At 38.2% G+C, this 27,290-nt stretch overlaps 3 protein-coding genes across 7 annotated transcripts in view; 1 reads left to right on the top strand and 2 right to left on the bottom strand.

The window, feature by feature from the left end:
* Positions 1-110: 110 nt before the first annotated feature.
* flt3 (fms related receptor tyrosine kinase 3) lies at positions 111-11,152 on the bottom strand. Of its 2 annotated transcripts, none has more exons than XM_067485736.1 (24): positions 11,122-11,152; positions 8,984-9,066; positions 7,819-7,970; positions 7,601-7,722; positions 7,389-7,497; positions 7,118-7,242; positions 6,529-6,701; positions 6,211-6,352; positions 5,903-6,080; positions 5,632-5,732; positions 5,403-5,511; positions 5,115-5,311; positions 4,905-5,014; positions 4,683-4,815; positions 3,715-3,819; positions 3,518-3,628; positions 3,140-3,290; positions 2,924-3,033; positions 2,716-2,837; positions 2,392-2,514; positions 2,164-2,275; positions 1,981-2,080; positions 1,143-1,248; positions 111-974 (listed from the first exon to the last, which is right to left on the bottom strand). In XM_067485736.1, the coding sequence occupies exons 1-24, from the start codon at positions 11,135-11,137 to the stop codon at positions 759-761; spliced, it is 3,006 nt and encodes a 1,001-aa protein (XP_067341837.1). In that variant the 5' UTR covers positions 11,138-11,152; the 3' UTR covers positions 111-758. The 2 variants fall into 2 exon arrangements, with proteins under 2 accessions (XP_067341837.1, XP_067341838.1); XM_067485737.1 differs by having other exon boundaries at positions 2,404-2,514.
* pan3 (poly(A) specific ribonuclease subunit PAN3) lies at positions 9,847-25,689 on the top strand. Of its 2 annotated transcripts, none has more exons than XM_067485743.1 (18): positions 9,847-10,004; positions 11,581-11,702; positions 11,969-12,041; positions 12,134-12,204; positions 12,405-12,549; positions 12,833-13,050; positions 13,409-13,513; positions 13,598-13,655; positions 14,100-14,261; positions 14,629-14,745; positions 16,160-16,261; positions 17,280-17,445; positions 17,705-17,792; positions 17,888-18,027; positions 20,472-20,601; positions 22,119-22,183; positions 22,261-22,399; positions 23,289-25,689. In XM_067485743.1, exons 1-18 carry the CDS (start codon positions 9,941-9,943, stop codon positions 23,427-23,429), a joined length of 2,106 nt encoding a protein of 701 aa, XP_067341844.1. In that variant the 5' UTR covers positions 9,847-9,940; the 3' UTR covers positions 23,430-25,689. The 2 variants fall into 2 exon arrangements, with proteins under 2 accessions (XP_067341844.1, XP_067341843.1); XM_067485742.1 differs by lacking the exon at positions 9,847-10,004 and adding an exon at positions 10,037-10,670.
* flt1 (fms related receptor tyrosine kinase 1) overlaps positions 24,549-27,290 on the bottom strand; it is a 32,782-nt gene continuing 30,040 nt past the window's right edge. For 2 of the 3 annotated variants that reach the window (XM_067485734.1, XM_067485733.1), the window contains exon 30: positions 24,549-27,233. In XM_067485734.1, the coding sequence (XP_067341835.1) occupies positions 27,086-27,233 (148 nt within the window). In that variant the 3' untranslated portion in view covers positions 24,549-27,085. Of the gene's footprint in view, positions 27,250-27,290 lie in introns of all 3 variants that reach the window. The other variant, XM_067485735.1, reaches the window with a different exon arrangement.

Raw genomic sequence — 27,290 nt, 5'->3', positions numbered from 1 at the left:
GATGGGAAAATTAATTGTTTAGGTGAATTGTTAACTGCTAAAATATATTAATGGCTTCATTTAAAGGGGTCACCAAAAAAAAAAAAGTGTTTGAAAACGACGGAGCTATATAGAGATCACCAGTTTTTAATGGGTTATGTAAAGTAAATTTTTTGCAGGCACAGTATTGTTAAAACTTTCAGTTTAATTGAAAAATACAAATAGCTTGAATATAAAAAGTATACAAACATTAGGCGTAAACAGCTTTTAATAGCTGCTTATATAAAAAAAGAACACATGAAAAATATGTCACTGCAATTTAAAAAATATCTTTAGACAAAAGTTGTTACCATATGACAAAACAAATGTATAACCAAAAGTTGATTCAGCATTTGGCTAATGTAAAAAACAAGTTACAAGATATAACTTACATGTAACTGTGTAGTCCTGAGAATTTTTAAGATCTTTTTACAAAACTTGTTCCCTTTTTTAATTGCTTAATAACAACTGATATAATAGTACCATATTTACATTCAGACTGTATTTTTATTGGAATATTATAGTTTGCTTAAATCCCAGCCATGTGGATAATAAAGATGTGCTCTTAGGTAATGTAAAAATATTTTGAATGTATGCAACATACTGTATAAAATCAAAAGCACCTATAATATTTTAATACGATATAAAGCACGTCCATACTATAGATTCTGAGACTACACTTATGACAGAATTTCTAGATAAAATGGATTGAACGTTAACATGCTTCCAGGAATAAGCGCTTACTCCCCATCACAAGGCTTCAGAAGCTTCTCCTCAGCTGCCACACTGTCTGAGTCACACACTTCTGCTTTGCTTACTTCGGTCGCTGTGGTTTGACAGTAGTCGTTGGCTGACTGGGCCTTGTTCTCGTCCTGCTTTGTCAAGGCGGATATGTCCAAAATGGTTGGTGGATTCTGGTAGTCGCTGGAGGTCTGGTCGAGCATGTTATGGTAGAGCTGAAAAGGAAGTTTGGTCATGAAGAGAAATAAAGTCATGTATATGTAAAGAATGATCTTATAGATTTATGTATGTTCTCTGTCAAGTAGACGGTGTAGAGACACTAAAATTGTGCTTGAAATGAACTACTTGAAGAACTGAATGTTGACCCTAGTCAAGATGCTTACCATCTCTGCTCTGTCTGTCAGCTGGCAACACATGAACGACACCAGTTTGGAGAAAGAAGGGCGCCCATTGGGATCAAGGGCCCAACACTTACACATCATCCCATATCTGGAAAAGAAAGATGAGCCGAGCAGAGATTAATATTTATACTACATGGCTCTGGAAGGATTTTCAGACAACTGTAATAAAAGATAACTGTACTATGAATGGTTAATTTCAGTGTTATTGCATATGAAGGTTATGTTATTAGATGACTTGCTGATATATGATTTTATCTGGTGGTGGAAATAGTTTAACTACTTATACTTAACTACTTGTATATAGTTAGTCAGTTCAGTCTCTAACAGTTCAAATATTACTTAGTTGCATTTAGTTTGACCTGTTTTCAAATTACTATAAACCTGTTTAAATAACTTTCTCTCAAAGGAATAAAGTCTTAGGTTCATTGTTGATAGTTGTTTGCTTCAAAATCAAGCTGAAATATTTCCTTAGTGGATTTTTTGTTTAAAAGTAAACATGTTGCCAAAGCTCTTAAATAATTGAACAACAACAAAAAGTTCAATATTTCTCTTTGTCCTGCAGTAAAGTAAACATTTCAGCGCAGAAATATGTAATAGATGAGTAATGTTCAACTACCTCAAAACTGTACATACGTAAAGGTAACATCTACATCTTTAAAACATATCTGCATCTAAAACTTTGCATATTTATATTCATGTTTTTTCATCCTTATCATCCCTCATTATAATCGTTATGCATGTTATTAAATTATCAACTTCTGCTCAAACACTTTACGATTACAGGAGAAGCAGAGGGTTTGTATACAGACTGAAGACTTACACAGACTCGTTGGCATAGTATGGGCACTCCATCTTAAATCCTCTTTCAATCATTGAATAAAATGTGTGATCCACCTTTATCCCTGGATACGGAGTGACACCTAAGTGAAAAGAGACACCACTTTTAACATTGTGCATGACTTAAATTTATTACTCATGGAGAGTTCTTGTCTGTAACGGCTACCAAGTGAGAAGATTTCCCATAGCAGGATGCCGTAAGCCCAGACATCACTCTTCATGGTGTACATCCCCTGAAAGATGCTCTCTGGTGCCATCCACTTCACTGGTAAACGAACCTAGAAGACAGCAAAGCCACGTCCACCCACATGAGGGGTGAGAAAAGATACAAAATACACAGGATGTAGCAACAAAGCATAAAGTAAGCTATTTTAAGTGGCATCCTCTCGCATACATTTCCTCTCACAACATAGTTGGAGTCATTGTCAATGTCCCGAGCCAGTCCAAAGTCACCAATTTTCACCAGTCTGCCTTTTGTCACTAACACATTTCGTGCTGCCAGGTCCCGGTGGATACACTGCCGACAGACAGGACCAATCATCAGTATATGTACTTGCAAAACAATTGGCATTCTTCTTAAAATATTATCCATTAAAAATATAAAATAGGTTTTAATCAATAGTTATTTAATGTCGGGTGATGTTAATTTTCGTTAAAATAAGGTAAAAACTAGCTGACAGATTTAAATGACCTACAGTGTGGCTCTTTTGTTTCTTACATTCTTAGAGGACAGGAACTCCATGCCTTTAGCCACTTGGAAAGCAAAGCTCAGGAGGTCATCAAACGTCAAGGCTTGAACATCTTCAGTCTCATTGTCTAGGTTTTCATAGATTTCTGGTTCTGCAGATAAACTGGAATCAGTAAGAATCAACACAGCTTAGAAGGATCGGCTGTTTTCTGCTCGCACAGATCCACTATTTTCTGACCTTCGTAGGTGTTCAGGTCAGAAGAACTGAGGTTAAGAAGCGCAATATCCTCCTGCCCCCTTGTGGTGGAGCCATACATGGGCACATAGTTGTCTGCTATCTCTGACTCACTGAGAAAACATTGAGTTATATGGTTACGTTAAAACAGACTTAAAACAGAAGTCTTCTTGGTCAACTATTGCCAATTTGGTTCTCCTTTTTTATTTGTTGTCTGACCTTTTCTTGTATTGCAGGTTGTGGTAAAGGCTCCTGAAACGATCCTTGATGAAAGCGTCGGTCACAGACTTGTGATAGCGCTTGCAGTTGGTTTTTAGGTAGTTCAGCAGGTCTCCATAACAGCAGTACTGGAAAATCAGGTAAATCGGCCCTGCACGAGGAAAACAGATAATACTGAAGATTCACTTAATCACTGCAAAGGGACTACATCCTAACTTAAACACATGTACGATGCACTAAGTCAACTGTTAAGCTCATCTAAAGCATGGGATCTGACCAAAATTGCCAAACCTTGCAGCTACCAGCCAACAACAAAATTAGCTGCAATGAGTGACTACAATTATTATTATTTTTTTTACTTAGCAGTAGCTGATGTACCTGTCTCTGTGCATGCTCCAAGCAGGTTAACAATGTTAGCGTGGTGACCGATGTGAGTCAGCATTTTGAGCTCTGACATCAGTGCATCCTTCTCCACTGTCTGGTGTTTTTCTGCACAGTTAAGCATGACATCAGCGAATTGAATAACCACTGTTTCATTTTGCAGTTTGCGCAGAATAAATACAGTAAACATTGACCTTTAAGCATCTTCACAGCCACTTGTTGTAAGACACCAGGCTTGTGGATTCCATACGCTGTAGCCTGGACCACCATGCCAAAAGCCCCAGAGCCCAGTTCTTCACCTGAAGAAAAAACACCAATTATGCTTATACAATGATTTTTGCTAATTTAATCGTTACAGGCAGGTCTAGCTTTATTGGCACATTGTAATGAACCTGAAACAATAAAGATCTGGAAGTACTATACTTAGGTAGTATTTTGAGGCACTTGAGAATTATTACTAATCTTGTACTAAGATTGTACTTGTACTGAGATTAAGACTGTCCATAGTAAAATTTTTATAGTCTTAAAATTTTAAATACGCTTTTAATTTAATTGTGATTCCCAACATTTGTTGGCTTGTGACCCCTTAGAAAAAACACCCTTCCCAAAAAGTCACTCTTCAGATATCCTCAGATATCTCACGGACCACAGGGTCAGTAGTTCAATCCCCGGTCCCGGCTATAAGTCGAATTGTTTTGGCAAGACACTGAACCCCCAACAGCCCATTCCTCTCCCTAGCTGTGCAGTGCCAGTCCAAGCACGGTAGAAATTTGGGAGAGTTGCATCTTGAAAGGCATCCGGCATAAAAACTGTGCCAAAACATGCGGAAAATGATCCGCTGTGGCGACCCTGAACTCACCGGATAAGCCAAAAGGACAAAAATAAAATATACAAACTGTAGGGTAATAATTAGAAAAGTCTGAAAAATTAATAATGTTTTTTGTCCAATCAATATTCTTAGAACCCTTCAGATTTACCTGTGAAATTTTAAATGGCCCCTTGGTTAGGACCCACTAGTTAAACTAGTTTTAGCTGATAATGCTGTTATGCTTTTACTTTTTTATTTTAAATTCATTGTTTTTACTTGTAATGATCTATTTCTACATTGTTGTGTTGTTAATCTTAATAAATCACAATGTCTCATGTTCAGTGTAATTCATACCCAGCTCTAGATTCTCCCTGGGAAACTCCCATTTCCGGTCATATTCAAAGTCTTTGAAGTTGATGTAGATATAATCATTGTCATTAGGTCCAACCATCTGGATCATCTGAAGCTGAGGCTGATACTGGGGTTTCTATTGAAAACAAAGGCTTGCAGTTGTCTTAATGTGCCTGTGCTGGCATGTATTAGTTTTTATTAGTGTGTGTGATGTGAAATGTATACCTTCTTTTTGATAAAGTAAATAAGCACCATGCTGACTACTGCCAAAGCCAGAAGCAGAAGAAAGCTACCAATTCTTAGCACCACAGTGCTGTCCTCATTTTTTAAAAGACCTAAAAAAGGTATTGGATGAGAATAGTAATTAATCACATGGATCTCATAAAAATATCAAATTAATTCAGTCATTTTGGAACGTAAAGGAGATCCTAATACCTTTGTTGGGCTGGGCTGAGGTGAAATAGTGTAACTGGTAACACCAGGAGCCAACAGAGTTTGTTAGACAAACTTGCAATTTATCCCCATTCACTAATTCTTTGCTCAGGGAACCATTGATTGTCTTGTTACAAAAGACATCAGAGTCTGTTTGAAAGGTGCCTGGGATCTTAATATAGTCAGAGTCTGTTTCACAACTGCAATGACAAAAGAGTGGAAACTTAAGGAAAGATCAGTCTGAGTTTGTGTGTGATTTCATGTTAATGTCACCTCTGATAGTGATCATACCTGCTATTGGATGAAGAACAAGAAAACCACTCATAGGATGCTGGCACAGGACTCACAGTTTCAAAGAGGAAGGTATTTTCATCAGCCGACAATTTGACTAGTGGTTTACCTGAAAGAAAACCATTAGATAAGTTTTGTGCAATAACAAAAAAATCACCAAAAAAAAGGTGTAAAAGTGATGCCACTGTGCACATAATAAAATAGCAGAAACACACTAAATTCCTCTTACCTGCAACACACACTGATATAGTATTTGTTTGCTTTTGTCCTCCAGCCTCCAAGTGTAATTTATAATCTCCTGACACGAGTTGACCACACACTTTTACACTCCTGTAAAAACAATGTTACACCGAAAGCTTTATGTTAAACTATCCAAAAGACTTGTATCTTTAATTATACAACTTGCATCACTTCAAAAAATATCCTATTGTTTTGTAGTAAGATTTTGACATCAAAATTAATTTAAAGAACACTTTAGAAACACCAGAGCATGGAAATACCTGTGTTTTGTTACCCTAGATTCCCTTTCGCATTTAGTAAAAGTTTTATCAGGGGCCTCCCATGAACAAAGCTCGAGCACAGGGTGGTAGTTAACACTGGCTTCCAAACAGGAATTGGATGCTTTCTGTTCTGGTATAATCTTGTTCTTATCCAGCTGGACAGAGACGAAACCTTCAGCTGAAGTAACACAAGAATAAAACATTACATGTTCAGTTGGTACAAACAGATGTAAATATTAGAAAGAACAATAATCGTTTTAAATTATTTATTGACCGACAGTTGCATATGGAAAACTGGCTCTACTAACCCTGGACGTGAATGTAAAGAGACTTTGTTGTGTTTTTATTCAGATTCCTGCAGGTGTAGATGCCACTGTGGTTCACACTGATTGATTTGATGACCAGGTAGGCCATGCGACTGTTATCATGTTGATCATTTACAAAACACATCTGTAAGAAAAATAAAGTGTTTTTATGACCTGCACGAGAAGGTCAACAAAGGAATTCCTGTCCCAGAATAAGTAGTATTAACATAGAGTGGGTTAGTTGTAAGACAAATAAAAAGAATTAAAATTTGTTTAATTCTAAAATAAAAAAGTGAGGTGTCTTAATATGATTTACTGTACCTCCTCATTAGATTTGCATTGTAAAATGTTGGAATTGTCTTTGCTCCACACAGGATTCGGAAAGCTTTGTTTTGGCGGTTTTCGCTCAAATCGGCATCGTAGCAGTAAAGCCAGACCAGGGCTCACGGTCACATTAGAAACCTCATCACTTTTCATGAAGTTACTGTCTAGGTCTGAAACACATTTTTAAAAGAAATCACTCTATTTAAATAAGTTGAAATGTTTTCTATGGTAGGATTAGTGGGCTACATCACGGATTTTCAGGGCATCCTGTTAATTCTAGTTAGAAGTGCATGTTTATGTATGGTTTTACACTCCCTTATGCCTTCCATGTATTAAAATATACCACAGCTTCTCGCTGAAATACCCTCCAGATGACATCTTCTGAAGGAATTTGTTTACGTTCTGATGTTGCCATTTAGTTTCTTATGCTACAGAGAGTTAAGTTTTGGTCATTATGCTCCTTTTTATCAGGAGGAAGTAGAAGAATGTTTGAATACAGTGCTACAACTACTTTTTCTCGAATATCCAAAATTAAACAAATTGCCTGCACAGTGTATTTAAGTGATTTGTTGAAATGTGGAATTACCATAGTCATACAGTTGAGAACATTCTTCTCCGTCACTGTTAGTCGCGCAGCACATCAGTCCTTTGTCATAGCATCTTGAACTTGATAATGTACCATCTCCACTGTAGGTATTCATGTCATTCTTTCTGTTTAAAAGGAAGAGAAACGTCTCTATTCCAAAAAATTGGACTTTAATGAAATGCTGTTTTAGTAATGTTAGTGTCAGCAAACTATGCTGTTACCAGATAATCATACAGGAATTTGCATACAAGTGTAATAGATAACATCTTACATATGCAATGTAATCACTGGACTTGGGTTGCCATCTGAAATGCATTTAAATTTGGGAGATGACCTCACAGTACCACCTGTCAGCATCAAATGTGGTTTTGTGGGACGCTCTGGCAAAAATACAAAATACAGATTTTGTGAAATTGCATGACAAAGCCATTTTAATTGTGCACTGCACTTTGTAGAGAGGAGATGGCATGTGCTGTTACTCACTAATTACATGAAGAGACACATTCATAAAGGATCTGTTCCCACTGCTAGTTTCACAGTTCATCACATACTCGCCAGAATCTGTTTGAGAAGGTGGCAGTAGCTCTACGGAGCGATTCCCTTTTCTGGCAAAGTTTAAAGCAAAACGGCCCTTATATGTCAATCATATGTGCATAAAAAGAGGAAACACACATGCAGTACATGTAATGATATTTACTTACATTGTCATTATTATGTCTTTTCCCCTGATCCAGTGACAGACAGGGTATCCACTGAGGCCCTCCAGGGAGATAAAGAGTTTCTTATGGACAGTCACCTCTACGCTGACTGGTTTCGATGCATTTACATACTTGGCTGGCATAAAACAAGCCACCTGATAGACAGAGATAACAATTTAATCTTTCACATTAAGTAGCATTCAGTGTGGTAGCACGTCATTGTTCGAACCATTTTCTACTTAATAAAAGCACATACCCATGATGAAGAATTTTACATCAGTGGTGAATAAAAATATCCACAGGTAAACTGTATTTTCAATATTTAATTTATGAGAAACTTCACATTTTCTATTAATGCTAACCAACTGTTCAGCAGATGTTGTCGTATTTAATATTTTAAACAGGCATTTTACCTTTAAAAAAACAACAAAAGCACACGTTTTACTGATGACTATAATAAAGCTTTGGTGATGTTACGATGGTGCAACCTCCGCTGACGGCATGAACAATATACCAGAATCTTGAAACTAATGTAAAATAAATGGAATTAAGTTGGCAATAATTATATTGTCTACACCTGTGTTTTCCCTACTGTGACATATTACATGGTAGCTTAAAACTCATGTCCGTCGCTATAAACTTTATGTGCTTTAAATTTGGGCAAAATTATAATCTTTCTTTTTTCTTTTCATATGTTAGACTAAAATAACACACCAGCAGACAGATTATCTGATAAACAGGAATGAAACTAATCAAAATTTGTGTTATTTCTTAGTATGATGTTTCACAACAACTTGCTGCCCTACCCTGTTTATTGTGTATACAACATGTGCTTTCACAACAGACTTAAGCCTAAAATAGCAGTATATTTTGTAAAGCCTACAGTCAAAATTTACCGTTTGCCCAACGTTTCACTAAACGCACACATACACACATATTAATAAAAACCGCAATATATATATATAATATATATATACACACACATATACATATATATACATACACACACACACACTACTAAAAACCGCAATATATACACACACAAACACACATACACACATATATATATATATATATATATATATATATATATATATATATATATATATATATATATATATATATATATATATATATATATATATATAAAGCATAAAACAGCTTTTACCTCATGACTGGGTACACAAGAGTGATTCTCTGCTACCGCCCCGGGGGAACGGAGCACCCCAACAGCTCCCAGCAGGAGAAGACCTTAAAATTAAAAATTTAAACTTTATTTGAAATGTTTGAATGGTTTCAGAATAACCGGAAGTGAGAAATATTATTAAAACATTTTAAACAATAAAAAATAAAATTCATAGAAATTATAAAACACTTGGCTATATTGGCGCATGCTTGGCAAAATTGTAAGACACACGCGAAGACTCGCTTACAAACATTTAAATTTGTCATTTTGACAAATGGTTCTGCAGCGCCATTTATTCTAACAGTCAAGAACAAAAACAGCCTACCGACAATCATATTTCTCTGCCTGTGCGTCGACGCTCTTTTGTTTAGCGACACATAGTACTCATTTCCAGATCAGACTGCCACACATTGATGTACAGCAAAGAGCAAAAACCTTTTAAACGGAGGAGGGATGTGCATTGTGACGACACCGCTGAAGTCGACCGTCTGTTGGAGATGTTGCGCATCTATTCGTGCAACTTCGGTACCAGGGAAGCCCAGATGAACCTGGCATGTACCTGGTTAATTAATTTATCTGGTGTGTATTTTCACATTTTACACATTCATATTAGATATAAAGAAGTATTCTGATAGCACATCAGAGAAATGTGCTTTATATACTGAAGTTAAATTTTTACATTTCACGTCTCAAATATTTAAAATCAAACGCTTCTGATAAAGAAATAAAGTGTTGTATTTATTGGTTATTATTTTTTCATTTTTCATTTCAAACATATTTATTAGTGGGGCAACTTTTACTTTTATATTTCAATATTCTGCTTCGGGGGCAACTGTGTAGTTTAATGTTGACCCGGTTGACAGCTGAAAGCAGAACAACACTGAACGGCACTGATCCGACAAGCCTGACTCAAACGACCTTTGCTCCTACAGCTACACTATGTGTGTGCATTCAGAATCTCCAAAGGCTGCAAGTTCACTTTGCAGCTTGTATTTGCAAGCAGGTAAACCCAAACGCTGTACCCACAATGCAAAGCTATGCTAGCTCGTCCCTAGCAGAGCAGCCTGAAAAAACAACAGGCTACTTTGTCAGGAAGGCAGCTGCATGGATAGCGACAACAACGAGGACCAGGATTTCATACATGCAATGATATTTTCTTAAACCAAAATGCACCCTAGCCTTATAATGTAACTACTGTGGCGTCTTTTTTGTTCTTCACCAGCTGATGTGATAGTAATCCGTTGCTTTAAGGGGAAAGTATTTGCAAGCTAGCTGGCTAGCTATCTGTGTATCTATGTTTGAGAGTCTTCCGGCAGCGGCGGCGGCAGCAGCGGTGCCATGAACAGTGGACTCCCAGCTTCAGCCGCTCCGCTCGGGGGTGCCGGAATACCCAAGGCGAAGTTTTGCCGGTATTACGCGAAAGACAAAACGTGCTTTTATGGAGACGAGTGTCAGTTCCTGCATGAGGATCCGTCCATGGCAAGCCTGCCGCTGCACGGCGGTGGTAGTCCCGTCCCGTTGTCCATGGCCGGGGGTGGCGGGACGCCAGCGGTGTATTCTCTCGGTGGCTCGGCGGCGGCCTGCCCGGGAGGCACGGGGACCGGTGTGCCCAAGAAGAGCGAAACACTGGGGCCTGCCGGCACGTCTCTTGATGGGCAGCTGTTAGCCAGTGAGTAAAAAATAAAGTAACGCAAGGCCTCACACGGAGTGGCAGATTATGACTTTACTTTTGGGCCTAGCGTGGCTTTGTTAAAATTTAGCCCGAGGATTCACCAAGGCCTTATTGCCTCAAAACAACGTGGGAAACGGTCAAATGCCAAACATGATCCAAACCTCGCCGCACGTAGCTGCAACGTATTCTCTTTAGCTATACTTTGAAAAGTCTTATCTTCAGGTGGTTGTTAGACGTGCATGTTGACAACATATATGAGCCACGGTGTGCAGCTTTCACGGAGGAAGCCTGTTATTGTATGACAGCTGTGAGTGGGCAGAAATGCGCGACCCACCAATAATATTAGCTAGTGCCGCCATTAGCCAGCTAACGTTTGGCTGAAACAACACTAAATTAACTTACTTTACAAACATTAAGGCGCATCGCTTTGCCTTCGGAGAAGCATTACCTGGTTTAGTATCCATTCCGTTAGCTTTACTTCACTCAAATGTTGTTTATCTCAAAAGTAGCGTTGTTTGGTGGTTTTGTTTGCTAACATTAACTTAGCTAGGCTAACTGTTCACGGGGCATTGTTTTGCTTTGCGTTGTCGCGTTTCCCCGACGTAAACAAACTGTAAATCACTAGCATTCACACACAACTTAAGCTACATACATAAGCAGTGTTCCATGCAACACAGGAGATTGCTCATTTTCGTCCGACATTAGTTATCGAAAGAAATTAATTTCACTAAGCAGTTGAGAAACTGTTTGCATGCCGTCTTATTACATGTTTGATTGGCCCAGCAAACTCTTAATCGAGTTAACGTTAGCACTATTAATGTAACTTTTCTTTCTGGCCTCCCTTAGGACATGTTTGTTATATTAGGTTGGGGAGTATTTAATAGACTTTAATTTCTGTCATCCGCAGTCCCGGGGATGGAGGGCGCAAGCATGAGCGATGCCACTCTTACCAACTCTTACTTCAGCAGCAGCTTTATTGGAGTCAATGGGTTTGGGAGCCCAGCTGAGTCTAAATATTCAATGATGCAGGTAAAAAAGGATGAATGTAGATATATTGTCATCATAGGTGGCAAAAAGAACTCTTATTTATTGATTTTTGTGTTTTCATTGCTTTTTGCAGAAAAAACTACAATATGTATGTAAAGGTTTTACATGTGGTTAGTTAGTAAGTAGCTTAATGTGTTTAAGTGAGTCCACACATTAGCTATATTTTAGCACAATAATATTTGGTTCATATTTATTGACAGTTATGTGCACAATATTGTGTCTTCTGTTCTTGATGCCACTCTTATTAGCGAATGACAACCAGCAGCAGCTCTCCCAGTCTCCTCAATGATGGTGCCAAGAACTTCAGCCACAGCACTCATGGTAAGACTCCTTAAAAGCTCTATGGAGCAATAGTTACTCCACAACATACTGAAAGCACCACTGTTAACATTCTATACTCCGATCCTCTGCAGATCCAGTGAACTCCCCAACATCCTCATTGTTCAGTGATTTTGGTGCTCTTAGCATTTCCCAAAGGAGGAAGGTGAGCACACAGTTCTCTTGTCCAGTGCTTTGGATTTTTTTTAGAACTTTTAATGACATGTTTTGTATAAGCGGTCGCTTGAAACTAAAGAAGGCTAAATGTATGTTTGTCTTTATCACTTCTTATAGAAGTGGTAGACAGTGGTGGAGAGGTGAAGCGGTAGACAGACTTTTTTCACATTTTCCCCTGTGTGTCACCAGACTCCTAACCCAGCAGCAAGTGAGTTTATCCCTAAGGGAGCTCCACGTATGGCAACCATGGCTCAGTCCACTGTCCAGGCCTTCCCCTTGCCTCTCTGCCCACATCCTGGCCTCAGCAGCTCTACAGCTGCTGCACTTGCTCCAGGTGGGTGAGAACAAGTGAACAACCACTGTTATATCTACTTTGATCAATTTTTCTACATTGCTCAGTTTTGTTTTCCATCTTTAGCTTTAAATTTGCTTATTTCAGCAATTTTGGGAATTGTCTTGTGCTACTGTTTTAACTAAAGCAGGTCTCTTTTGCTTTAGTGATCAGACATTTTATATAATTTCAGGGAGTAAATGCTAGGAGCATTTTCTTTTAAGTAATATGTATTTTTAAAAGTTAAAGTTAATTTTTAAAAGAAATTTACTTTTTCTTTTCGAAGGGATGTCTTTATCTGCAGGTTCTTCTCCTCTCCACTCCCCAAAAATTACACCACACACCTCACCTGCTCCTCGTCGGCGCAGTCACACCCCAAACCCTGCCAACTACATGGTGCCCAACCCTGCTTCCGACCAGGGGACACACATTATCCAGAAAGAGACTGTAGGAGGGACCACCTACTTCTACACAGATAACACCCCAGCACCAATGGCTGGGATGGTATGTGCTTCTCTAGTAGAGTTGGCAATGCACTAGAAAAGTGGTTCTCAATCCTGGTCCTCGGGTACCCCTGCCCTGTTTGTAAACAAGCAAAACTGCCTTTAGATTTGAGGTTCTTCGTGGAGCAGTTCTTGCACAACCCTCTTATGCTGTGATACGACATCCCATAATCTTAAAAACAGTTGTTAAGGGTTAAGTCATTTATTTGGCTTTTAATGGCATTGTTACCCACCTAAACCTTCAGACCCCGATAAAAGCTTTATCCAATAGACTACAAGGTGAACGAATAATAGTTGTATCACACTAGTTTTCATTTCTCAATAAATAGGAAGCTTTATTTTTTTTGGTTTCATTGCAGGTGTTTCCTACCTACCATATCTATCCTCCTACTGTACCCCATGTGGCTTACATGCAGCCGAAAGCTAATGCCCCATCCTTCTTCATGGCTGATGAACTCCGACAGGTATCAAGCAGTCCTTATGTTTTTTTTGCCAATTATCCCTGCTGTGTTCTTGTCTGATCTGATGTTCTTTTGTCTTGCTTTTAGGAGTTGATAAACAGACATCTCATAACCATGGCCCAGATTGACCACTCAGAGAACCCAGGTAGAGGGTACTTTGTCACAACAAACTGTTATTAATGGGGTAATTTACCGATTAGGAGGGGTTGCATTAAATATGTGTATATTTGACCAAGAGACCATTTCAGTGTTCACTTGTTGATGTTCACAAGCACACAAACCAGCAAAGTTTGCTAAACAAATTTCAATTATGTTGTGAAGTTGATTTCATAATTTTAGTGTGTTGAAATATTTTTTGTAGCCTCTGTGGGTTTAGCTTCTAGTTATGAAGTCTAAAAATGTGAACCATCAAATTACATAATGTTACAAGCGTGAAAACAAATTATAAATATTATTAAAGTTATGATTTAGTTTGACTCGAGAAGTTACTGTTTTTAGAGACTGTGACCTAGAACCTATTTAAAGTGGTTGGATGTTTAAAAAATATATATAAAAATAAAGTTGGTGAAACTGCTTCTCTTTTTGTCAGATGTACCATCTGAAGTGGATAGCTACCACAGCCTGTTCCCCCTTGAGCCTCTCCTCCCACCAAATCGCATGCAGAAGACCAGCAACTTCAGTTACATCACCTCCTGCTACAAGGCTGTCAACAGCAAGGATGACCTGCCTTACTGCCTGAGGAGGATACACGGTGATGATAAATTATTTTTCAAAGACGCATAACCCAGAAAAACAAAAAACAAAAATAGCGACTTTGGCAAGTACTGTAATTGTGTTGAATGTTAAGGAATAACAAAAATAACCAGCTCACTGAGATAATTTCTGGCTTTCAAGCAGCACAAAATGTTTCAATAACATAACACAAAATTAATTCTAGCTCTTATTTGTTGTTTGGTGTAGGCAGTGCAGGTGTGCTGTCTTCTCACCTTCCTTAGGATTGACGTGAAATGCTTTTGTTATGGCCTTGCTAAAGTTGACACACAAAGTTGTGTGAGCATAAAATATATTAATTATGTCTAAATGCCTATATGTGTTGTTTATTTTTGAAATATGTCCAGCTTTCCGCCTTGTTAACACCAAGTGCATGATGCTTGTTGACATGTGGAAGAAGATCCAACATTCAAACTGTGTAACACTGAGGGAGGTCTTCACCACGAAGGCCTTTGGAGACCACTGTGAGTGTGTACATTATTTTATTTGAATTTGTTTTGTTTCTTATATATGGTTAGTTTGTCTTTTTTGTGAAAACACTTCTCAGACCTAGAATTAAATTACATTTCCGATTAAATTTTCTACCTTTTCCCTAAATTTATGATTATAGGTGTTTTTACAATAGATTAAGATAGATATGTATCTTTTAGGGCAGCACCTAATGGTTTTTTTATTTTATTATTTGTCAATTTAATCTATAGATTATTTTCCCACCCATTACTGGGTCACCCGTGGGGCAAAGACATAATCACCTGAAGTATTTCAAAATCGCACCAGTCTATCCAGAACCAAACTGAACAAACTATACCCTGTTAGAAAGCAGAAAAGCTCACGTGATATAAACTGATTTAAGAACAAGCATCTTTGACAAGGATTGTGCTTTCAGTGATCCTGTAAACCAGTCAAAACCGCTGAGAATAATGCACAACTTAACTTGGTGGTAGAACAATTCTCATCTGTTACAGCCAACTAATGTTGTGCGTTCCCTATGATGACGGTGTAGCCACTGAAATAACGGTTTTGGGGATGAATAATTTGAAGGCAATCTGTGAATGTAAGTTGTGCCTATTTCACTATGAATATGGGGCAGCACACTCATCAGACGCAGTATGCTCAACATTCCAGATACAGCCATCTTACTTCCTATTTACGACGAATAAAGGCATCTTACATTAGTTGATTAATTATATAAGTCGACAATTTGTCGATTACGCCGATGCATCGCCCCACTCCTACTATCTTTACTTTTTCATACGAGCTACAGACAGATTTCTTATTTCTCACATTTGATGGTCTCTCGAAGAAAAACTATTTAAGCAGTATACACTACTCAGAAAAAGTTAAGGATATGCGTTTGAGTGAAATTTATGGAAAATGTAAAACATTCATGCAACAGTGATATTCTATCATTAAAGTAGGGCATTTAAGTAGAAGCATGCAATTGTAATTTCTTAATTTCCAAAATGTTATTGAAATAAAAGCAAATGACAGTGCTGGGTATATCACAAAATGTCAATGTCTAGATAACTTTTTCTTTCAATTGTTAGGTGTTGTCTTGGTCTCAGGATGTGAACAGCTCAGACATGATCCATGAATTACGTTGTGATTTTTGCGGTTTATCACCTTATTACAGAACATCATGTTATGCCATAAAGACTGAAATGTTGAACAGCTGGATGTATGCATTCAAAAGTTCAGAGAATGCCAAATTAAGTTCACCTGTAAAGGTTATAGTGCATTTTAGGTGCATTTTGAAATTTCACCCGAAAGTCAAATATCCCTTACTTTTTGTGAATAGTGTAGTATACTGGCAATATTTGGATGAATATAAATATGCATCATTGTTTTGAGCTCTAATTCTTGACCTCTTTGCCCTAGCATTGGTGTTTTCTTATGACTTCCATGCGGGTGCAGAAACCATGTTCAGCAGACATTTCAATGACCCAGCAGCAGACTCGTATTTTACCAAAAGGAAGTGGGGTGAGTTAGTCTTCCTTGCTGATTCCTTGACATTTACATAGACTGAACATTACCCCACCCACACACTTCACACATTTTGAGTTTGTTTACTTGTTTAGCAATGAGGTCACTAGCCTTGGTCTATTTTGGATGTGCATGTTAGCAGTATATGCGGTTGTTCTTATGCGCAGCATACATATCAAACCACTCACTTGATTTAAAATAGTCACTGTTTAAAAGAAGCATAAAACTCTGAAGCGACTCTCTTGTGCATTTAAGCCTCAACGAGAATTCACGTGTGCACTCCTTAAAGTGTTGGACAGTTAGCATGTATGATCTGTATAAGAAAGACATAGGTACTTAAAGGAAACTGTGGCTGAAACTGATCCTAGGGCAGGTGTCCTGCTTACAAGAATGCAAAAACAGAATCAAAACTATTCAGACCATAATGTAGGAACTGCATTAAAAAGCATTTATGTAATGCTGTTGTCCGGTATAACATACTAAATATTACACAAATGAACTGGACCAAATATCCAACACGTATCTCTCTAGAATTACCTTTGTAAATGGTAAGCATGAAAGCCTGCAACAAAAAATACAAGGCTCTGCACAGACAGTAAACAGTTACAGGAACAGTAAGATACATTTCCGGATTTGACTAGTGATTTGACTAATGATCAACTGAAATGATGACCAAATATTTAATGTATTTGTTTTTATTATGTGTTTTGTTTTTATTTGTTTTGTTTTAATTTGTTTTGTTGTGTTTTTTTTAAGCAGTGTTCCAATGACCCAGCTTCTCAGTCTGAGGGTTTTTTTATGTTTGTAAACTGAATACTTTAGTTATTAGAAAATCTAATAAGCCCTTCACAGTATTTTTCATTACAATTGCTGTTATGATGTTTGACATTACAACTTTGAAACATTTAGATGAAAGATTAGAATGCTGAGGAAGTTGTTGGCAGTTTGAGGTTAGTTTATAATTCTAACCCTTCAGGCAGTGCTTGTTTGATAAAGCATCTCTGTCTGTGTACAGGACAACATGAGCCTCCTCCACCACGGCAGCATGCAGGTTTGCTCCCTGAGTCTCTTATCTGGGCCTACATTGTCCAGCTCAGCTCAGCCTTGCGCACTATCCACACAGCTGGACTGGCCTGTCGTGTCATGGACCCCAGCAAGATTCTCATTACTGGCAAGACCAGGTATACACACACACTTGAATTCATTATTCAGGATACATTTATATGTGTAATCAAATCTTTTTTCCTTCATGACCATAAATGGAGGTGTACAGAACAGAAACAGTTTCTAGATCATTAGATGTAGATATAACTTAACCATAAATACATAACCATAAAAGCAGGTAAGTATTTTCAGCGTTGCTTCCTTTTCACGACCATGTGTATGTGCTCACGTGTGCAATGCATAGAAACTTGCCCTAATGTTGACTTATTTCTGCAGGTTACGGGTGAACTGTGTTGGGGTGTTTGACGTCTTAACCTTTGATAACAGCCAGACCAATCATCTTGCTCTAATGCCACAATACCAGGTACTCATTCTGATGTTGCTTGCTTGTGGTTGTGTATGGCTGAACTTCTTTTAAAAATAGGTTTAATTTTGTATTGTTTGTGTTTTGTTGTGTAGCAAGCAGACCTAGTGTCCCTGGGCAAGGTGGTGCTGGCACTGGCATGTAACTCCCTGGCTGGAATTCAAAGGGAGAATCTGCAGAAGGCTATGGAGCTGGTGTCTATCAACTACTCTTCAGACCTCAAGAACCTCATTCTGTAAGAAAGGGAGGGGGTGTGGCACAAAGCGACATGTAAAAATCACACTTCTGTTTTGTTCTGGTAAAGTTGCATGCTCTTACCGTAAATAAAGTTGGACACATCCCATAAAGAAGTTAGAATATAGCTTATGGTTTAGACAGCAACCTTTTATTAGTAACAACAATGTTTTGCTAGCTCCCCCATTTTCTCTTGTTGCTGTTTGAAGACATAATTTATCCTTTTTGCCTATGGACAAACTTCTCTTCTGGCCACAAGATATAGTCCCAAGTTTGCATGGCTGTCATTCCATCTCGTGGCAGTAACTTTGCCACAAATTATCTCATGCCTCTGAGATGTCACCTCAAGATGATATCTGAGAGGAAAGGTTTTAGACCAAGATTTCTCAAGAATAGTGACTTAAGAACTTAAGCATTCTTAAGTAAGAATAAGTAAAGACTGATATCAGTGTTTGATTGAACCATGTTGCCATCCACATTGTATGTGATAGTAGTTGTGTAGCAAAAATGTTCTAGCTGACCGCAGCTCTATTGTTCATGTGATGTATTGCAGCCAGTATAAATCCATGAATGGATTGAAATGATTTCACTGTGTTCAGGGGAAATCAAAGTCCTTACTGGTGTTGCATTGTATACAAATACTGCAATACACAGTACCCTGCTGTTAAAAAAAACTATACTGTTTTATTAGTGTTTGTTATAGAACGAAAAGCCTGAGTTGTGTCTTATTTTGGTTTTGTGTGAGCAACATGTCCACTTTGTTTGTTGGCATGCCTTTTTTTGAAAAAAAAAAAAAAAACAGTGTGTGTGAGTGTGTGTGTGTGTGTGTTAGAGCCCTTCTTTACTATACATGACAAAGTTGCCTCGCAAAGCAACTATAGCTTTATTTTGTTTGTGTAGCTGACAGTCGGGAAGCCCACAGACACCACAAAACCTGTGAAAGGTTTTTTAAACAGTGTGTTTTAAACCATTGCAAACCATGACAGGCAACATATCAAACTTTGCAAATCACTTTGCCAACAGACATGCTGACTTTAAAGAGCAACAAGTTGGCAACGTGGCAGAAAATTCAACAAAAATAATTAGATAAACTTTGATACCAGTTACCCAGTCATTAGGAAATGGCAGTGTTTATTCGTTCAGCTGGCAGCTTCCATTTTTCTTTAGCTGTACTCATTAAAATTACAAATGTCACTAACAGCAGCAGGTTTTTTTCAGTTGTCAGTAATGCATGTCAGTAAGTTCTGGTTCAACAGGATTTCTGTAGCTGGTGTCTTCACAGAGCTATGAAGCCAAACGAAGATTGTATGTCAGACAAAAAGTTGTTTCTCCAGAGCTCTAGAAGATCCAGCAGGGATTCCGCTCAGATTTTGTCTTGATAGTCAAAAAAGTCACATTCCCTCAGTCATTCTGGGATTTATTTCAGTAATGTCGGCTTATAAACTTACTATTTTTGAACCGGGGCCTCAACTATTTGGATCAAGTAGCTTCTAAAAAAGGTGTACCTGATAAATTCTTAATCAAAATTTATTGTAGCCAAGCTAAATACGGTCACAAGAAAAGCTTGGCAGTTTGCCATTTTCTGGCTTTGTACATAAATTCGTCCTGAAATGTGATCTGATTTTTACCAAAGTCACAAATTTGAACAAACAGCATTTCAGAGCTGATTAAACAGAAACAGTCTTTCTATGTATTTATTGAACACACGCATCAAGCATACTAGGTGATGCTGAAAATGGTATTGCCAACAGTGTTTTAATAACTGGTTGAACCGCATTTCTAGTGCCGTTCCTATCCTTGTGTGAACAGCTTGGTCTTTCCATAGCATCTCTATTGTGCTGAGGTCTGAGCAAACACTGAGCCACTTAAAAAGGTGCTGTCTCTGAAGCCACTGTGTAGATTTACATCAATATTTAGGCTCATTGTCCTGTTCCATCACCCAGATTTTTCTGAGCTTCAGTTTGCAGACAGTGACCCTAATATCCTGTGGGTTACCTTGATAAACTAACTGTACTAACTTTTTCTGGCATTTCGTGATGATGAAGCTGATACCCATGATTAGTTGCTCACTGCACTAATGCAAAAAGAAAGGACTTAATAGGAATCAGTCAGTACAAAAACATCTGTGCTCTACGTCCATTATCTAATTTTCTGTCTTGTCAAATTAGGTTTCTTTCTGGATTTGTCAAAATTGTTAAATTATAAATATAGGACGTTTAGGTGCTTTTGGCTTTGCATTTTTAGATACTGCAGAAAAGGAGCTGAGAATTTACCTAAATTGCTTGATGGCATTGGCATATACTTTTTACTTACTCTGAAGGTGGTTTGGATTTGAATTGTGGTCTGGAGTTTATATCATTGCCTTTTGTACATTGACTTTTCTCAACTGTATCTGACTTTTCTAATTAATCTGAAGGTACATTGACTTGTTTTGTATACATGAAGGTATCTGCTCACTGAACAGTCGCGCCTGCGGAGCGTCAATGACATTATGCCAATGATTGGAGCCCGGTTCTACACACAACTGGATGCATCGCAGATGAGGAATGATGTCATTGAGGAGGACCTGGCCAAGGTAAGTGAAATGTGTTACGTTTATGCTCAGAAGCTTTTAGAAAACGCATAAACAGAAGCCATGTGTGAGTATGTATGTTTCAGTCTTGTTCATTTCAGGCTGATATTGTTGGGTGGTGGTCACAAGTAGGACATTGGTTTCACCAAAGGGAAGTTGTGTGCAGAATGTGTGTTGAACCATTTAGGCTTTGCCGTCTCGGCTTGAATTTAGTTTCCTCATGTTAGAGTGTGAATGTGTGAAACAACCAGCCCTCACCTCATCTTTCTTTCTCATTCATACCCCAACTTCTCCTTTACATCTGGCCTCTAAACATCAACCAATCCAAAAGTTAGTGTTAATTGTCACTTCAAAGTGCAGATTGACTTTATTAAATTCAGGTCAAAAAGTGCATTCTACAATATAGTACAAATGCTTAATTCAAATGGGAAGATTTTAGCAATATAAGTTCACAAAAAAACTGTAGATGTAAAGCAAGAAAACATCATTTTAAGAAAATGCAGCATTTCTGGCCAACCATAACTATGGGTGTGTGTGTGTGTGTGTGTGTGTGTGTGTAAATTGTTTCCTGTTTTTCTTGCCATGCCTGCATCTGTGTTTGCATATCTGTGTAGCTATGCCATTACATAACCATGGTTGTGTCAAGCTATAGGCTGTGGTGGGCAGTTTAGTATTTAGGTTGTTTTTTTCCCCTTAATTCTCAATAGTAAGAAAACTTAAACTTTCCAAAGAAATTTATTGATTAAAATACATCTACATATTGTAAAATACGGCTAGGTGGTGGGGTCAAAACTTAATTTTCATTTTTTTTCCTCCCCAAATCGTATATGCAGGAAGAGTAAAAAAGATTGAAACCCTAAAGAACATTTGTTCCTACACTAATGAACATTGTTTAGTGTATAACTAATTTGCAACCACTGTGGTTGTAGCCACAAGAGTTAAGAAGGTACATTCCTGAATACACATTGGAGGACACTGGTGTGATCTGATGTTTAGTTTGCTATCATTTTCACTTTGTCTAAAAGTGCTGTAAGTATTTGACAGGGTGAGGCAAAACCAAAATGTGGAAGAGAAAAGAGAGGCAGGAGTAAGTTATATCAGCAGAAAAAAGGTGTACTGAGAAGAAAATGCAGCTTCGCATGCTTGACACTTAGTAAGGAGGAAGTGTTTTATGGAACCTCTGAAAAAACAGCGTCCAGTAGTGAGTGTGGACAGAAAGTCAAGGGGTTTTGGTTTCTGACTCAGTTCCTTGCAAGATTGAGTACTCTCCTTTATTATAAGGGCACACTGTATGTAGGAAAGGCATTGTCACGTTACACCTATGCTTTTCACGGTATTGCCATTTCTCTCTGTCTCCATTCCCTCTTGTGCTGTATGGCTGCAACAATCGGCCCAACAACCCAAAACCACTGTTAAATTCTTTGCGTGTTGCTTTGCTTTTATCTTTTAGTTGTACCAGTATTAATCCTGCGCAAACTCTTAAAAAAACTCGCTCTAATGTATATATTGCACAATTCCAGGAGGTGCAAAATGGCCGTCTCTTCCGTCTGTTGGCCAAACTGGGCACTATCAACGAGCGGCCAGAGTAAGTCACACTTGTGTAAAGATCGTTAAGTGTGGGATTTGTGTCTTCCTCTTTTGACCTTGTGTTGTGTGAATCAGGTTTCAAAAGGACCCAACATGGTCAGAGACAGGTGACCGCTACCTTTTGAAGCTTTTCCGAGATCACCTGTTTCACCAGGTCACTGAAGCTGGGACACCCTGGATCGACCTCAGTCACATTGTTTCCTGCCTCAACAAAGTCAGTGAGCTTTCTGTTACGATTTATTTTCCGTTTCAGTTTTGAAGTCATGGTTGGGTTCATTTTTCATACAATAATGAGAGGAAAAAATGCTTGTTATTTAGGCTTTGCTTGTAAAAATAAAAAAACAAAAGTTGGTGTGAGTGTCAGATTAAAATGTGTGCAAAAGGGAACTTGTAAACATAGTTGTTTCCCCGCAGCTTTTTTCTTCCCTTGCTAAAATTGAGCAGTGTTTCAATGAAATGTGACACGTGTTTGACTCAGACAGTGTTCTTCTGTCTGTTGCATGTGTGAAACAACAACCAACAACTCCAGACCATGTGGACACTGTAAGGAGTTCAGAAGTGCCTGTCTCTCCAAGACAGACTAGTGACCTGACCAGGGTGTACCCTGCCCCTTAATTGAACTTGCATTTTTTAAATGTTTCATATGCACTAAACTTAAACAGATTACAGAAAGGATATTTTAAAAGTAGCGATGATGCTGCTCTTTAAACATTTTTGACCAAGTTTGTTAGGTGACTTTCTACTTGCTTTGCAGAAGTAACAGTACCTCTTATCAATCCCCGGCTTAACGTTCTTAAAGGCATCTCAGTTTTTTTTCTTTTCTCACTTCTCTTGTTCCTTTTTTTTTTTTACGGTTTTAAATTTAGTTGAAACTGTGCCTTTTTTTTTTTTACTTCACAAGCCTTTGACAGAAATATATTAATATCTACAGTATACAACTTCACACTCTTAATGAATGCACACATGCTTTGAAGTACAAGTTTATCTGGGTGCACCGGAATACAGAGAAGCATTAAGTCTTAATGTTCATCTAAGTATTAACTTCCTAAAATGTCTTGTTCATGTAATGTACATTTACTGGGTTTATTGTGTATCTTCCTCAGCTGGACGCAGGCATTCCTGAGAAGATCAGCCTAGTGTCTCGGGATGAGAAAAGCGTCCTGGTTGTGACCTACTCAGACCTGAAGCGCTGTTTTGACAGTACCTTCCAGGAGCTGCTGGCTGCTGCCTCTGGCTCTCTGTAGCGCCCACTTCGGGCCTGGGGTGGGACTGCCCGGACCTGAAGCATACTATTGCACTACAGAGGAGGACCAGGATCATGGAGATGACATCAGCTAGCGAAGACAGCGGGGCAGGGCTTCGTGAATCTCAGTCACATACACTGACCCTGTCCACCAGGAAGGCTTTTTCTAAAGTGTATTTTTTCTTTTCTTTTCTTTTCTTTTTTTTTTAAGTTTTGTAAACCCCGCAGCTGAAAATCAAAAACATAAGGAAAAAAAGACAAATATGGAAGCTGTGACAAACAAGTATGACATTTTTTTAGATTTGGGGAACAACCTGAAAACAAACCATGAGGTTTGAACTTTTTTCCTGCTTTTATTGTTTATTTCTACAGTCGGGGTTTATTTTTCTGAGGAGAATGCACTAAGATTTTAATTTTTTTGTTAATTTTTGTTTTTTATCAATATGTGTGAGTGGCCTACAGGGTGTACAGAGGGAGGTAAAGTCACACACACGGACATAAACATCAGAGCAGACTCATAATTAAAAAACAACAAAAAAGAAATCCAGCTTTCCATTGACTGTATCTCTCTTCCACCTGGAGATTACACCCCTTCATTGTGACGCACTAGGAGATGGGACACACCACTCGAGGCTTTTGTTGGGAAGGATGGCACCTTTTCAGTAAAATGGGCAAGTTTACCATAGCCTTGGATGTTGGAATCACCCCAACACATACAGGACAGACCACTTGCGTGGATGGGAAGGGTTCTTAAAACTGGAAAAAATCAATGGATCAGGATGTGTGGGTGGGCAGGTGGGCTAGCATGGATTGGGGTTTTGGGGTATTGACTCTGGTTTCTGTAGGCACTGAGGAAGGGGTGTCTTCTCCTGTTGCCACCTAAGTCTTTGTTACATATGCAGAAACACCCATTGGTTAATGGACAATGACATGAAAAACCCATGGAAAGGTTATTTTGGATTAACTGTCCAGCACTTGGGTGTAGCCTGTAGGTGGGGCTTCTGTTGAGGTGGAGCCACAGCTGCCTCTTTGTGGAATGTTCTTATTTGTCCCCCACTTGTCCTCCCACCCCCTACACCCCCTTTTCTGTCTCTCTTTTACTCTTCCCTCTTCTACCTCCTTTTATCCCAAATCTCCCTTCCCCTCAGGGGGTCTGGGCCCCTCAATATTTGAGAAAAAAAAGTGATGCTTTTTTGTGATTTTTCTAGCAGTTTTTTTCTCTTTGCTCAGCTTTTGTGCAGGAATACATGATGGGAAATGGGAGGGCAGTTCATTTTTGCCTCAGTTTATTATTCTGTGGACCAATTCCAGCAGGGGAAGGGAACGGAACAGGGCAGTTTCTGTTTTACATTTTTAAGATCATGAAATACAAATGTGCTGGAGACAGAGCGGTGGCTTTGGTTGTTGCACTCATTCGGATGGCTTGGATTTCTCTCAGGATGACAAACAGCTGGAGGGACCCAATGACTGAATGTGTTTAGGCTGTCATTGGCCACCCCTTGTCCAGTCAGATAGATGAGCTACAGTGGAGTGGGCGGGGCGTCTTCAGATGGCGGTTTTAGTAAGTTAATAGCTTTGTGGATATCATTTAGTGAGGGATTTCATGTTGCCCCTAAGTACAGTAATATGCTGTTGACAGTTTAAATTGAAGATTTTGACTAATTCATTTGGTGCAAACCTGCTTTAACCCCCCCCCCCACAATCGAATCTCTGTCAAACTGCTGTTCTTGAGTTCACTGATTTCATTTGTTCTTGGTAACTGTTGCTAAATGTGCACAAATGCCAGACATTTTGAGCAGCAAATCACACATTTTAATGTAAGACAGGTCAAGGTGAACAACAAAATCGAGCACAGTTTCTGGTCTGCAGCCGGGTTTAACTAAACCTCGAAGCTGTCAATCTGTTCTTTGGGGCAACAAACCTGCAGGGAGCTGTCTTTGTTAGATCATGTACTACTTCCTCTGTTTTAGTGAAAGGAACAGACAAAAACATTTTTGGTGAATGTGGTGCTTTAGAAATCCCTCAACACACATATGCCCCAAACTCAGTCTACACAATGTCAGTGCTCATATCATCTAACACATCACAAAAACACACATGCACACACTCCAGTTAATATTAGTGATAATGTTCTTCTCGCTCCCACATCATCACATCTACAATCACCATCTTAGTATGTTTTACGCCCCTCTTGTGTTCATTGTCTCAATTTTGCAATATTTGTCTGTACAGCAGTATTTTAATAAAGAATACAAGACTGATACATGAGGGATGTTGTGTTCATGTTCATAATAAAAACTGTAACAACTGCAAATCTAAATTTCAAATATTTCACACCATATTTATACAAGAACACAAATGTGGATTTTACTATATGAACAATAACATTTCTTTTTAAAGATTTTATTTTTTTTTTAATACAAGCAAATATTTTTGTAATACTAGGTTAAATTCCAAAGTTGAAGTGGGCATCCCTTTTGGTTCTGGGGTACAACAACAATTATTTTCATTATAGGTTTATCTATTGAAAATGTTATAGATTAGTAGTTTTACTGACATGTAAAAGGCAGTACTATAAATAACAAAAAGTCTTTGCAACTTAGAAGTTGGAAAGAGGGAATGTTTGGTTTTAGTTGCTTTTAAAAGTAATTAAACAGCCAATAAATGTTCAATCAACTAATCCTTTTCGCTTCAAGGGAGAATACATGGATGGAGGGGATAAACACTACATATGACAAAATTAATCTTCATATCTTCACCATTTAAAAAAAAAATACACAGAATAAATTCTGTTTTGTTTTGTATCAAAGTATACTTCATATATACCTGAATATAGACTCAGGTGCAAGTTTGTTAGGTCAGTCCAGCATTGATCCTGTGTCCACATTGTGTTTGTGTTGAAACAATAGAAGTGATGATTCTAACTTATTTGGCAGCTGCATTAATTTATACTGGGTTTGTTTATTAAATTGCATAATTAATCAGCAGCTTTCAATAACAGTGTAACATTCATGAATTATTTTATCAAAGGGATGTGTGTGAATTTAATAAATCTAGCTGGGGTTACCTGATAAACTTTTAAATGAGTGTAATTTACATTCACCACAGGTCAGATACAAACGTGAAATTTAAGGCACAGAATTAAGAAGATATTTACCCATTACATGATTACAGCATTAAAATAAATATAGATACATTCTGTCTAGCACATACTAAAATTCAATGAATAGTAACTTTTTCCAGCATATAGTTGCTGTGTAAGAGGAACGGTTATTTCCTACAGCAGTATTCCTCTTCACGAAGCTCAGAGCATGAGGTACCAATATATAAGCTTTAATAGGTTGCTAAATACATTCTGCATAGTTGCATGTGATAAGTACTGTCAGGTAATACTTAGCTGCTCTTGGAAGGGGTACTTGATAATTGTGAAAAAACTTTGTTGTACAACAACGTAACTTTGGAAGCTGATGAGTATCAGTTAGGTGAATCTAAATTAGAGTTGATGTCAGAGGAGGACAGAAAACACCTGAAAGTATTATTGTGAGGTAGCAGATGCAAACAGCAAGCATTTAAAAAAAGAGTAATATGTTTTGAATGATGAGCAGGAAAGCACTGTATATACGGCATTTACCCTGTTTAAAGAGAGAAGAGCAGATGCTAAATGGAGGGATAGAGGAAGGCAGAGCTGTAGTCTGGAGGTGGCGAGCCACAATCATCAGACTCACAATCGCATGGCAGATAAGAAGGCACTTCATCATTGCACAGGAAGGGCATCTGGTTGTCCCGGCACTTGGTGGTAAAGAATCTAAGAATAAAAATATCTACAGATTAAGAATAATCAAATTTATTTTGCAATAAGGAA

This window comes from Channa argus, chromosome 19 (assembly GCF_033026475.1).
Source record: "Channa argus isolate prfri chromosome 19, Channa argus male v1.0, whole genome shotgun sequence".
NCBI lineage: Eukaryota > Metazoa > Chordata > Actinopteri > Anabantiformes > Channidae > Channa > Channa argus.
The sequence above is the reverse complement of the archived record's forward strand: the minus strand, read 5'-3'. Positions and strand labels throughout refer to the sequence as shown.

What these genes read in the sequence shown, in the direction of transcription:
- pan3 (XM_067485742.1), top strand. Translation starts at nt 10,340, where the DNA reads ATGAACAGTGGACTCCCAGCTTCAGCCGCTCCGCTCGGGGGTGCCGGA. An exon ending in TTTTACCAAAAGGAAGTGGG is followed by an intron (nt 16,262 to 17,279) that starts GTGAGTTAGTCT and finishes GTCTGTGTACAG; the next exon opens with GACAACATGAGCCTCCTCCA. An exon ending in ACTATCAACGAGCGGCCAGA is followed by an intron (nt 22,184 to 22,260) that starts GTAAGTCACACT and finishes TGTGTGAATCAG; the next exon opens with GTTTCAAAAGGACCCAACAT.
- flt3 (XM_067485736.1), bottom strand. An exon ending in TCTAGGGTAACAAAACACAG is followed by an intron (nt 5,733 to 5,902) that starts GTATTTCCATGC and finishes TTGTTTTTACAG; the next exon opens with GAGTGTAAAAGTGTGTGGTC. An exon ending in TACTATGCCAACGAGTCTGT is followed by an intron (nt 1,249 to 1,980) that starts GTAAGTCTTCAG and finishes TTTCTTTTCCAG; the next exon opens with ATATGGGATGATGTGTAAGT.